This window comes from Hippocampus zosterae, chromosome 21, assembly GCF_025434085.1.
Source record: "Hippocampus zosterae strain Florida chromosome 21, ASM2543408v3, whole genome shotgun sequence".
Classification (NCBI taxonomy): domain Eukaryota; kingdom Metazoa; phylum Chordata; class Actinopteri; order Syngnathiformes; family Syngnathidae; genus Hippocampus; species Hippocampus zosterae.
In genome coordinates, this window is record NC_067471.1 from 4,488,010 (window position 1) to 4,501,738 (window position 13,729).

Sequence of the window (13,729 nt, forward strand, 5' to 3'; positions counted from 1 at the left end):
ATACTGCCTTCAAGTTCCGTAAATAGGAAGCAGAGACCGGATACAAAATATTTACATTTCAAAATAAATCTGTAAAACGAAGGAATAATGTTAAGAAACCCCGAATGTTGCGTTAGAAAATTGTAACATTGGTTTATTTTCCATTACACTTGGGAAAAAAATCGAAATTATATAAAATGGGGTTCGTGTGGAAACCAAACTCACGATCAATTTTGTCATTAAGCTTTAATATTGAAATTAAACATTCGGAACTCGTAAAATTTATTTTAATTCGATAGGAATCTGTCGGCAATCTGACACGTCCGAGCCGGTGTAGCAGTCGCTTGCAAGTTGTCCAGATGTTTCTTTCCCGTTTCTTAACATAAATTGTATGTTTTACACTTGTGTTTTTTTAACCATGTATTTAAAAGTGATCAATGGGACGGCGCTGAAGTATGAGTGATGATGACTGCGCTCGCTCAGGAATATGAAACCTCGGCTAAATAGTTAGCACTAGTCAGATAAACCCTCCCAGAAGAAAACGCGGATATAAGAAGCATTTTCATATGAGCCATTTTTGTCACGGGTGAGTAGCAGAGCTGTCAAATAACGCACAATTGCTCGGGTTTTCAAGCAGCTGTCACAGACAAAAAGGCAGCTAGCTGCGCTAATGTTGACGCGGGTATCATCTCTGCAGAAAACGAGCAGACTGTACGATTATGTAATAATCCAGGGAACGTAAACCCTGCATCAATCTGTCTGCAAGGGGACATTTGGTTGACAGATACTTTCCCTGCATTCACCTGACTCCTCCCGCGCACAATGTAGTCCTGCTGCACCCTGGTGCTATGTTACCACTTTCCCTTGTCTGGAGCAGCAAGAGGAGAGCAGCCTGCATATGGAACACACGCAAAGCCTCTCAGCGATGAATTGAGGTCATCTGGCGCACCACGAAAGCCTACGCATCGAGATAAAATAAATGATAAGCAAGTGGTACTCCAACGTTTTTTTCTTCAGTTTTTCATCGAGTACACGTGTTTTAGAATGGTACCCTTATTTCCTTAGGTAAATCAACGGAGAGACTATTGTGGCGCTAAGTTTCGTACACTCCATGCGCTCTTTCCACTTCACCCACGCATTTGACTTGTTGATGAGTGGTTCTTCATGACTTTCCAAACCAAATAAGCGTTGCGAGCCAACTTGCACATTTGCCTGGCAAATTGAGCTTCCATTCTCTACCCTTCTCGAGCGGTGCTTTTGTCTCATAATAGCCAAGCCAAGAAAAGATGTACAGTAAACCGATAAGAGTCGTAATGGTATTTGTTTTTTATAATGCTCTCTGCTCTGAAGTGTTTTTGGTGCAATGTTTTGCAATCTATATGGAATTACAACCCCCTTTTGGGGATTTGGTGGTCATGAGTTTATGGCAGGCAAATATTGGAGCTTCACCGTTTTTTTTTTTTCCAAAACCTACACTTTGTCATCAAAGGTGATGATGACAGTCACATTGTCGTGACGTGTCATGCTAATTTTCCACTTGGGGAAGTTGAAATGAGGACATGATCTCAATTTCCTCATGACACTGTACAAAATGTCCAGAGGTTTGAAAAAAGAACGGAGTGAGGTTCCATAGGCTAGTAAAGTTAGCTCACCAGTACAGTATAGACCAGGGGTGGGCAAACTTTTTGGCTCGGGGGCCGCATTGACTTTTAAAATTTGACAGAAGGGCCAGGTCAGCACGAGCTATGGTACATTAAAAAAAACTGCATTTGTTGACAGTCCATATCAAACATCAACACAACAAAAGCATGAAATTTAATATTAATATCCTTTTTTAAAAATGACAACAGTGTTGTTGATGACCTATTTTAGCCTGTGCATTGCTGCAGATGGGTTGTGATCAGATCAGTAGAAGTAGAGCGATACAGAGGTCCTCGGTGGTCGAAACCCCCCCCCCCCTCCCCATGTTCTGCAACTTCAAGTCAATGCGCCACCTGGCGGTGAAAGGCCTGTCATTACAAGTCCAATTGAAATGAATGCAATCATTCACATTGAACCTTAATTGTGGACCAACCTTCGGTGGGCCTGATTAAAAAGACCAACGGGCCAGATTCGGCCCGCGGGCCGTAGTTTGCTCACCTCTGGTATAGACAAATACTTGGCTGGTTTTAGCATTCCCCCTGCTCACATTGATCCCTATTTTTTTTCTCTCCATGTTAGCGGATGGAGTATTTTTTTCCTTGCAATATTTATTATCATTGCTAATGTTCAAACTGCGCTTCCGATAATATGAAACGTTATTTTTAAGACTAAAGTTTGAGCCTAACGATGCTACTGAATGTTGATCGTGGTGGTTGGGTGCGCTCTCTGCCTGTCTCCTGCAGACACTGGCGGGCGTGCAGCGCCAGCCTACATTTTATAGGAGGCGGGCAAAAATATGGTGATGTCATCTTCAATGTCTCTCTCCCCCTCACTCTCTCTCTCTCCTTTCTCTCCCCCCTCTCTCCCTCTCTGTATGTTTTCCTCCTTCCAGGGTCTGTGTTGTGAATATTATGGTGCTTCTGCTGCCCAAGCTGCATGAGGTAGGTTTCCCCTCACTCCTCTTGCACACGTGCATGCTGCGTTTTATATTCTGGCATGTACGTAATAGAATCCATATGTTGTTTGGATAGAATCCCTTTTTGAAGGAAATAACTCCACAGTTTTGTGTTGAACGCCTGCTAACAAACGCTAATGCGAGCTGACCGAATTCCTGAGTGGGACACGTTACCCTAGCGGAGACCTTTACACCTTTCACCTTGAAGCATTTTGAGTAGGAAAGGCGGTACGTTTTTAAGGCGGAACGTCCCAACATCTGTTAGCACCTGTGCTCCTTCTCTCGCACTCTCTTCTCGTGTTATGTAAGAGGTTTCGCTCTCTTGCTCACACACATAAAAACAGTCCAATCAGACAAGAACGGATTTTCACAGCACATCGCCGTAGTAGCTGCGTCCTCGAAATGTCCATGGTCAGGGCTAAAAAAGCCGCGGCATTGTTTCGCGGCTAAGAGGATTTTGAGCACGCATTTGAGGTCATCGCAGTCTCCTTGACACCTCGCGGGGGTTCAGTCCTTCGGTCCTTGTCATCCGGCTCATCAGCATTCCCGTCCGCATGCGGCTCCGGCGGATTGGACGGCTTGAGAGTGTTGCTCTCTCCTTCCCTCATTTGGCAAATACTGTCCCGTTGATATTATTTCAGATGAAAACTGCAATGCATCTCTTTAAAATGCCAAAATTATTTCCTTCGATGTGTAATTAATATTACAGTGAGATCCATTGTTGCAGTACTTAAAATGCCCCGTAATTTGATTGACGGTCATTTTATCTTCCGCCACATCACAAACTGTTTCTTCGTTGTCAGCGACAAAATATTGTCACGTCTCTGCCAAATATCACATGATCGTGATTATAAACAGCGCTCCTGAACAGTTCACAGTCAAGGTATGAATGTGAGTTTGGTTAGTTGTGTGTTTGTCAAACTAGTTCATCGCGAATCATCAATGTATCCAGCACCAGCGATCCCGAATGCCCATCCGTATTTCATCCATAATTCCCGTTGTACCGATTGATTCGTTTGCCCTGAAATGAAGCTTCGTTTGCCCTAAAATGAAGCTTCGTTTGACATTGTTGGGCTTTCATCGGTCCCCCATCCCGCTCCTCCTCGCATTGTTGATTAACTCATTCACTCCCAAAGACGTTTTTAAACGTCTTTTCAGACTTGGTCCAGAATTGGCTGGTACTGAATGCGTTAATAGTCTCCCTTGCCTGACCTACATGGACTGTTGCATTTGCCATCTATCAAGCACAAACCAAACTGGGACGGCCACATGATTGAATTGGACCAACCAACGTAAATTGCCTGTCGCCCGCTTCTCATGTCCCCCCTGCTCCTCTCAGCGTGATACATAATTTGGAGAAAGAATAAGGTCTATCAAGCTTTTGATGTACGCACGGAGAGTGTGTGTTATTTATTTATTTTTCCTCCCTCCTCCCACCTGTACGGCTGCCATTCTGTTCTGAGTCACGGACTGATTGCTGAAGCATCTGTTTTAGTGTGACAGGTCCTTGGGATAGAATGCCGCATAAGCGTTGTGTGTGTGTGTGTGTGTTGGCGTATGACTATCAGAGCACACGAGGTCTTTTTTTTTTAGTCAACTGACTTAGTGAGGGGCGGCCCGGTAGTCCAGTGGTTAGCACGTCGGCTTCACAGTGCAGAGGTACCGGGTTCGATTCCAGCTCCAGCCTCCCTGTGTGGAGTTTGCATATTCTCCCCGGGCCTGCGTGGGTTTTCTCCGGGTGCTCCGGTTTCCTCCGACAATCCAAAAACATGCGTGGCAGGCTGATTGAACACTCTAAATTGTCCCTAGGTGTGAGTGTGAGCGTGGATGGTTGTTCGTCTCTGTGTGCCCTGTGATTGGCTGGCAACCGATTCAGGGTGTCCCCCGCCTACTGCCCGAAGACAGCTGGGCTAGGCTCCAGCACCCCCCGCGACCCTAGTGAGGACCAAGCGGCTCGGAAGATGAATGAATGAATGAATGAATGACTTGGTGAACGTTTAATGGCCATCGTCGCCAAAGTATTTGTTACAGTCGGAGACAAAAATCAAATCCACTGTTACGTTACACAATACTATAGGCCTTCATATCTTCGGGTGTCAACGAGTCATCTCATGGCAGTAAACTAAAACGAATGGTGCGATGTCGATTGTGTAATTGCTTGTGATACAGAATTCCAGGTGTGCGATGCCCTGAAGCCAAAATACATGCTGGCGGAATATCAGTTTTCTTCATAGGATTGTTGAGTCCTCCTCGCGACACCCCGAGTGGCTCCGTTATTTTAGGTTTATGAAAACATCGAGAGAGGAGGAGGAGGAGGATCGAAGCAACGGCTAAATGGATATTTTTGCACTTTAAGTTTTTCCTGCGGCACGGTTTGTACTTCTTCAGGACGTGGCAGTGATAAAAACTGAAAGGTTTATTTTATAATGATTTAAGTGCTTGTTTGTGCAATGTTCGAGTCGTTTTATTGTGTGTCCTGTTTGTATTATTTTGACCTAAATGAGTCATGTAGGGGAGAAGCATTGAGAAGACGTGTACTTTTAATGCTTCAGTTGACAGGAAGTCTGCGATGCGCTCTCAATGTTGGGTCTCGATGCTGAGGCAGTTAGTTAAGCCAAGATGTGACCCACAGGATCACTTGATTGCACATTCCTCTGTCATTTTCCCAAGACCAAAAATAACTGTCACCAGCATATATGTTACAAGAGGGCAGATCATTTATGTTCAAGCTGAACAGAGTTGGACCCAGTACAGAGCCCTGCAGGACCCCTGTTAATAGTTGTTAAAGATAGGTGTTATGATATTAAGTTTAGAGTGAAATAAGTGTAAAAAAAAAGAGCAAAGAAGACAGAAAGACATTAATTCATTCATCTTCCGAGCCGCTTGATCCTCACTAGGGTCGCGGGGGGTGCTGGAGCCTATCCCAGCTGTCTTCGGGCAGTAGGCGGGGGACACCCTGAATTGGTTGCCAGCCTATCACAGGGCACACAGAGACGAACAACCATCCACGCTCACACTCACACCTAGGGACAATTTAGAGTGTTCAATCAGCCTGCCATGCGTGTTTTTGGAATGTGGGAGGAAACCGGAGCACCCGGAGAAAACCCACGCAGGCCCGGGGAGAACATGCAAACTCCACACAGGGAGGCCGGAGCTGGAATCGAACCCGGTACCTCTGCACTGTGAAGCCGACGTGCTAACCACTGGACTACCGGGCCGCTAAAGGAAGACATCCCCATCCTATCCATCCCATTTCCTATTCCGCTCATGGTTATTAGGGTGGCAGGTGATCGTCCCATCCCTTGAAACAATCACCAAAAGTGATCGCCAGACTTCACATGATTCCTCAGAAATGTATTCTGAGCTCGCTCATATTACTTAGAATGATCGGATTTAGACTCAAGTGCGACTAATCTGTCGCACTTAAGTCCATTCGATGCAGATCGCCACGTATAAATCTTTGGTCAGGTTCAATGAATGGGCTGCGTGCCATTCACAAGTAACCATCCCTGGATAATAGACAAGTGTTAAAAACAATGACATGCCTCAATGCTTCTATAAGGGGAAACAAGCCCAAGGCAAATGAAAAGAGATTTCACCATTTCCTTGGGAAGACTCGACAGATTGGCAGATGTTTCGAAATGTTGTTTATTGAAGGTCTGAGTGCAGGAAATCGACACGTTGACAGTCACCGCTGTAATCATTTACTGCGGAGGTAACCCTTTTGTGTTGCCTGACTTTCCTGACAGAGATGCACTTATCTGATCAACGCTGACAGGCCCCCCGGCTCAGCTTGAACATGACCATGAAGTCTTCTTCGGAGTCCCAACAGGAGACTGAGACCACCTTGGTGAGTCGATACACAAAACAGACTAATGTACCGTATTTTCTGCACGGTAAAGCGGTTTCGGAGTATAAGGCATCGTCAATGAATGGCCGATTTTAGAATAGAAGCTACACTAGTGGCTGCGGTTGCGCTATGCATCCACTAGATGGAGCTACGCCAAAGGGAATGCGATACATGAAACAGATACAATTCTTTACGATGCTTTTGGTATTTTATTCATTTCATATCCGCTGCACAGAGGTCACCAAATACGGTACAGATTTTTTTTGGGGGGGACTAAGGCTTTAGAAATGGAAGTCGACGTGATTAATCGATGATTAAAACTGTCATTGTCTAATGCCAAATCCAATACACACAGTGGCCATTTGCTATACAAGTTCATTATCCATCAAGTCCATATACTCCCGTTGACGGCAATGATTCCCCCCGAACCATTTATTAAATGTCGCGCGTCTGCTCTAGCTCTTCGCTGACGAGACATTGTTTCCCGAAGTCCACTCGATTAGCCAAAACCATTACCTGACAAGTGCTTCTCCCCGACAGCAAAACTTGGCTGCCGTGCACTGCGTAATGAGATCTCACTGCAAGCAAGGCGAGCGATGCGGTTATACGGGGGATGCAGATTTATTTCACAGAAGCAGAAACGACGGTACATTAGTCGCGAGGACAGTACTGCTTACATTTTTTTTTAATGCTTTCACGATAATGTAATATTCCCACATATGTTCAAATATATCATCTTTGTGGAAGAACACAATTTGGTCAACCTGGGTTAGCCTTCGCCTCGATCACGTGTTTCTCTCAGACAAATTTATGAAAGAGCATAACTCACAATCTATTTCAAGCACTTCCATGAAGTCTCAAATGTGACTGATGGGAGCTCCCAGTCAGCGGCAGCGCATTAAAGGGCCACTTCCTTTATTTCAGCTCCCGGTTTTAGCCGTCTGTCCTTTCATTTCACCTCCACCGTAATCCTCCTGTAGATTTTTTTTTCTTCTCCTCCCCTGTGAGTGGGCGTGCAATTATAATTGCAAATAGCCTGATAGCATCTCTCTCAAGCCATCACACACAAAAAAAACACAGTGGAATTATGGGGTTGCACACCCCTAAAGCCCTTCGCCCTTGCTTTGAGTTTTTCAGCTAATTATCAACGCGGACTCTCTTTTCGCATCTGCGCGATGAAGCCAGTAAAAGGCTCCTGAAAGTCAAAACGGCAATGAACTCTTTTCTTTTGATTGCCGACCTTTTTGAAGAATTTTTATCTGACTGCCCAGGCGATGCCATGTTTGCAGCGGCATGTTATAAACCTCATCAGTCATTATGAGCCGCGGCACTGCCAATGTGGTGCGAGATGAAGACGAGGAACGCGTTGTGTAAAATAAATCCGTGACCAGTTACATGTCAAATTTTAGCAGCCTTGAATGAAAAGGATTTGAATATTTGGGCTGCATGGTTTCTTACCCGTGTACAGTGAAGCCCCGCTAGGCAGCAATTTATCATCCGCAACGCAAACGGGGGATTGCTATGCAACCGTTCAAGCGGCAGTGCAGCACAGAGCGAAATCAATCAAATTAGTACAGGTTGGTATTTTCGCTGCTGTTTATGTTCTAATTGGGCTGTCCCACATGTCGGTCACATGTTGTCGTTTTACCATCGCAACCCGATCTGTTGTGTAAATAGCACGGTGAGCAATTATTTACCGAGCAACCGCTTTCCAAACCTTCAAGAACCTCGCTGAATGTCCGTTGCTGACACCAACTCCCGCATGCACCCCAGCAGCCTTCATTTTTCCCGCTGTTGACCCCCGAACCGCTTGTGACGACGGCAACATTTTAACACCCGCCATTCATCCCATAACGATGCTAATAATAGATGCTAACGGCTATGCTAACACGCTACAGTTGTGTTACATTGCCCAAAACCAGTCGGCTCGGATGATGTTGACTATTCTGATCTCAATGGAAATTTACCAGAGCAGGATGTAACTTTTTGATCAAGTATCTGGGTGAAGCAGCATGTGGTTGCTTGCTGACCCAAGGGTATTCATGTACACGACATATCGGCGGCTGTCACAATGTCACGTTCGACCAACAACAAGGTCCTCCGCCAAAGCTTTCTTGCCATTGCTAAGCTCTCATTTTTGTTTCTGAGCAAAATCCTTTCAAAATAAAATCCTAATGTGTCCACAAGGGGATTCAAATTTACAATTCACAAAACTTGTTTTGAAGGATATCATAATTTTTTTTTCTTGAACAAGCAAAACAGAAAATCGATTAAAATCACACATTTTTTTTAAAGGCCAATAGCTCAGTCATCCTCTTGCCGTTTCCCAGTGTTTACTATCGTAACAGACGTCAGCGATGGGAAGCTGAGCTCCATCCACTCCATTCATCCTCTGCTCAATTATTAACTCCTGCTGAGATACTCTCATGCCATTAACAGTTTTGTTTTTTTTGCGGGGGAGGGAAGGTCATTCATTGACTATTGATTTTATCTTGCCGAATGAATGGCTATCCCTGTTTCGCACCATGTGACGACTTATGTCGAGCTACACGTCCCGTGCTTTGACACGGTTGCGTTGGCGAACGCTTAGCCGAGGTGGTGAGTGCATTTGCTGCCCTCGATATTGGCGCCGTGAAAATAACTGCCGCGGGGGTCGGTTGCGCTTGTGTCTCTCTGTGGGGCTGATGTGATCGCGTTTGGTTTATTGGTGCAGAAAGGCTTCAGTCAACATCAGCGCCAGGAGGCGCACAAGGTCCCGATTGTGGTGTCCACGTCAGCCCTTTTAAAGTCATTCACTCCCAAAGACGTTTTTAAACGTCTTTTCAGACTTGGTTTAGATTTGGCTGGTACTGAATGAGTTAAAAACGCTTGTTTCTCTGGCCATGTGGCGCCCTGATGATGTACCCCCGCCCCACCTTTGACCAAAAAAATAATAAAAGCTGAGTCAAAGGCTTGTTTGTGATGTCATAAAGAATCCCAATGAAATAGAACGCCGGCAACAGAGCTTCCTGCAGTGGGTTGTCTTAAAAGAAGAAGAAGGAGGGCTGAGGCAACAAATAAACACGGAAGGACGTTTAGTGACGGAGCGGGGTGGGGGGGAAATAAATGAGCGAGGCAGCCTTTCCCTTGTCTCCTCCCCTCAGTTGAAGACTGCTCCGAGCTCGGTCGTAGCACGCCGCCGCGGCAACAGCAGCAGCAAGCAAGCAAGCTCACCTCGCTCTGCACGGTATGCATTTCTCTTATCTGCCTCTGCGAGGAGGCCCTCGGACATAGCGGCAAACAGGAAATACTGTGACGGATGTGTAACGCCGTTCTTGATTCTGTTCTTGGATCTCTCGCTCAAAATGTTTTGATGGCTTTTTGGGGCTCATTTTGTAAATGGCAGCCTCATATGCGGTGAATGCAGCTTTGGTCTATAACTGCATTACATGTGCAGTGATCCTGCTGCTGCAAGGTTCTGACTAATAAATTTACCCCAATCAAGGCTATTGGCAGAAGGGACGAAACGTAGGTCGCTTGACAGCTGAGGGGCCATTCATCTAAAGTACAGGCCAGACCCAAGCGCCTTTCACATCGGACCCAATCCTGGTATTATATCTTGGCAGTGATCTTTGTACTTGCAATATTTGCAGACCGTGGTTTAGAAACTTTTTTCCCCAAGGAGGACGTAGGACTGAATTAAAACTCATTCACTCCCAAAGACGTTTTTAAACGTCTTTTCAGACTTGGTCTAGAATTGGCTGGTACTGAATGAGTTCAATTTCCCAGATTCACAGGCAGACGCAGGACGGAAAACATGCCCCCCTTTTAACGCACTATCCTCGAGTCCCCACGAGGCTTTGGGCTTCATTGAAACAAAAACACTCTTGTAGTGTGTCAAGTGAGACCAAAAAAAAGAAAGCGAGGTTTGTAAATAGGCCAAGTAGCATGTTAGTCTTCCAGGGGTGTTATGATGCCTTGTTATTTGATCTAAGGCAACTTGGGTTGGTTTGCTGGAGACACTGACTGCTCACTTTTTACATTTTCGTCTACAATTTCTCACAGTTCCCCGGGTCTCGATAAAAGTTTACTCACAGGGATATATTCTTTATGCTCAGCGAAAGGATTCGTACGACTGCAGCGTCCTGAGCAGTTGTGACCGTTGTGTATACAGTACTGTATAAGCATGCACACTACTGCCCCCTGGTGGCAGAGACTCCCAGACCAAATAATTTAAATGCTTTAACATTTAATTACAATAATATAGTAATTAACATTTAACTCATCAGTACCAGCCAATTCTGGACGGAGTCTGAAAAGACGTTTAAAAACGTCTTTGGGAGTGAATGGGTTAATTAGAATAATATAGTAATGTTACAGTATTTATGTGATTTTTTAAAATCTATACTGTCTAGTCGTGTTTTGATTATCGTGTCACCACTAATCCACCCCCACGGGTCACCTTCACTTAGCGTCCCTGAGTCTCAGTCCCTTTGCAGGGATGAAACCAATCAGTCTCTGCGTGAGGCCACCCACATCATTTAACCCCCCGCACACTTGTCCCGTTTTGAGGACGGACATGCTGAAACGCTATCGTCTAATGACGTGTGGCGTACATGACTTAAGAGTGTCAGGTTGAAATTGTCCTTCGCAGCACCTCCATTAACTTCTATTAGAAATGCTCGGAGAGGATGTTTAATATCTCCTTATGCTAGCACTTGCCGTAGCTAGTCGGTGAGTGGGGAAGCAGCGGTGATGTGAACGACTAGGAATAGTCTTGGAATATAGATTACCGTATTTTCCGCACTATAAGGCCCTTCGGAGCATAAGGCGCATTTTCAATGAATGGCCTATTTTTAAACGGTTTTCATATACAGGGCGCATAGAATAGAAGCGACAATAGCGGCTGCGGTTGCATTATGCGTCCACTAGATGGAGCTACGCTAATGGGAATACAATACAATACGGCTTTATATCGAGCTTTCACTACCACTGCAGCTGTAACAAAGCGCTTTACAGAACATTTAAAACGCTATGTCCAAGAAATCAGAATAGGGATCCATATATAAGGGGCTATGCTGGCTTTTGAGAAAATTGACTGTTTTTAGGTGCGTGTTATAGTGCGGAAAATACGATAATAGGAATGTTGTGTGTGGAATGTGGGGGACTCCCTCTAAGTAATGTTTACAGTTCTATACCACATCAATGTATTCTTTCAGGGTCTTCTGAAAAAGTAACACAACAGTGATGACTCATCTTTTTCACCCACCCCCCCAAAAAAAGCATGTCTGTCTCTGTTTCTTTCTGAGTCACCGCCATCGGCATCCTTGTGCAAATGATTTTATTCATATCTTATTTGACCTAGATTTCACACTTACTGTTGATTTTGGGTGCAAAGGGCGTGAAAGGTTTTGGGTGAGTTACCCTTGAGATGGAGAAAAATTAAATTCAGTTGTTTTTAGCTTCCTGTTCCGCGGCGAGTAAAAAACATAGGTCAGAGAGACTGTAAGCTGTGGGTGATGTTTACGCATTACGTAACGTGGGATATTTTATACATAGTAAGCCAGGCACAGCGAGTGCTGTCGTCAAGACTGCTGTTGAAGCTTGTGAAATCGAAGCCGTTGCTCAGTCTGTCACTTTTCTAACATGCGTCGTTGTCACTTCCCCTTTTTTTTTAAATTAAATATAAATACATTCGGCGGTGCTGTTAACCAATTGCTTCCTGAAAGCTCAAACATTGTGAATAATTCAGAGTGGCATTTTTCAACAGAAAAAACTCACATTTTTTAAATGTATTTACTGTAAGCATCCAGTCATATCAAATTGTTTTGCTAATTCTGGCAGAATGCAATAGAGTTTTTCGGCACTCTTGCACAAATTTTGAGGAAAATTATGTTTGGCATTCTAAAAGATATGTCAATCCTCCTCTGGGTAATCATGCAGTTTCCCATATTTCATATCGTGCGGCAATTATGGAGAAAGAGTGTTGTTTGCGCCAAACCTACCAAGTTCAACCAAGTCAGGAAAAGCCAGCGAGAACATCTGAAGTTTAATGGGGGTGAATCAGAATCACTTGAAATGGTGGCAGGTGTGTGCTGACGCCCATTCAACATGTAATTGTCCACATAGCCACTTTCACAATTGTGAAAGGGTGTGCACACTTTTGCAACCACATTATCGGAGTTGTTTAGATTGACTTACCTTTTAAATTTGTTGTTAATTTTTTTGTTAATTAATTGAATTGTGCAAGTTATGGGTCATATGAATGGTCAAAAGTTTTGAACCTGGCATTTGAAAAGGGGTGTGTTGACTTTTACTATGCGTTGCATGGGATCCATTGTCGTAGTAAATATACTCTGGTATCCATTTTGTCATTTCTTGTCGAATGTCGAATTATGTGTCTCGTTTATATTTTTGTTGAACTAATGTCATTTTTTTGTTTTGTTTTGTTGTGTGTGTGTGTGTGTGTGTGTGTGTCTTTTTGGTTGCAATCGTTGGCTGCGGCTTCTCCTCCTGTCGTCGATCGGCACTCCACTCCGCCGCCGCCATCATCCGTCCGACAACGCTTTGGAGGATTCCCTCCGGCTGTTGCGACCCCCCCCCACCCCCCCACATTTGATCCATCTCTCTTTCCTGCGCTCCATTTTCCCCTTCTTCTGTTTGCCCGACCCCTTCCGTTCTGCTTCCACCCCCCACACACACACACCCGTTAGCACCCTGCAGAGTCAAGAGATCTCCATGCCACCTCCGGTAAGCCACTGACCTCAGATGCCGCGCGGCAATTAATTACTTTACCCTTTCACGCACAAATAATAACGTGTAACCTGATGAGCTGTCCACTGGAGTAACAACCGCTGTCCCTCATTAAAAAATAAATAAATAAATAAATAAATAAACGATTGTTGCCACTAGCCTTGACTATGACTGATACCACCATGTGCTTTAGGTCATTACATTATAGCTCAAATGGAGTCTGTAAAAATGCCATCTGTGCTAATAACACAACAGGCACCTTCTTGGCAACAGCTGTGATTCTTGTATGTGTGAAAATAAATCAAAAGTATTTCCAAATAAACGTTCAAAAATCTGAATGGATGTAATGGGTGCATTTCTGTCTCTGCAGGAGCAGCAGCCGTAGTATCTGGTGATGATGCCGTCTTTGTGATGCCAGGCAGGATGAGCCAGCGCCAGGTGAAGGAACGGGACAAGGACAAGGACAAGGACAAGGACAAGGAGAGGGAGGCGGGCCTCCAGACGCCCAGCCGGGAGCAAATCGCTTCTCCGTCTTCGCTCAGCCCGGGCGTCAGCTACAGCCACGGTATGTT

General features: G+C 44.8%; 1 protein-coding gene across 7 annotated transcripts in view; it reads left to right on the plus strand.

Annotated features, from left to right (window-relative positions):
* Positions 1-256: 256 nt before the first annotated feature.
* osbpl8 (oxysterol binding protein-like 8) overlaps positions 257-13,729 on the plus strand; it is a 70,967-nt gene continuing 57,494 nt past the window's right edge. For 2 of the 7 annotated variants that reach the window (XM_052056098.1, XM_052056099.1), the window contains exons 1-5: positions 258-565; positions 2,513-2,561; positions 6,325-6,425; positions 13,118-13,154; positions 13,528-13,722. In XM_052056098.1, the coding sequence (XP_051912058.1) occupies positions 6,375-6,425; positions 13,118-13,154; positions 13,528-13,722 (283 nt within the window). In that variant the 5' untranslated portion in view covers positions 258-565; positions 2,513-2,561; positions 6,325-6,374. Of the gene's footprint in view, positions 566-2,512; positions 2,562-6,324; positions 6,426-8,487; positions 9,652-9,909; positions 10,014-13,117; positions 13,155-13,527; positions 13,723-13,729 lie in introns of those variants that run through there. The other 5 variants (XM_052056106.1, XM_052056101.1, XM_052056102.1 and 2 more) reach the window with 5 other exon arrangements.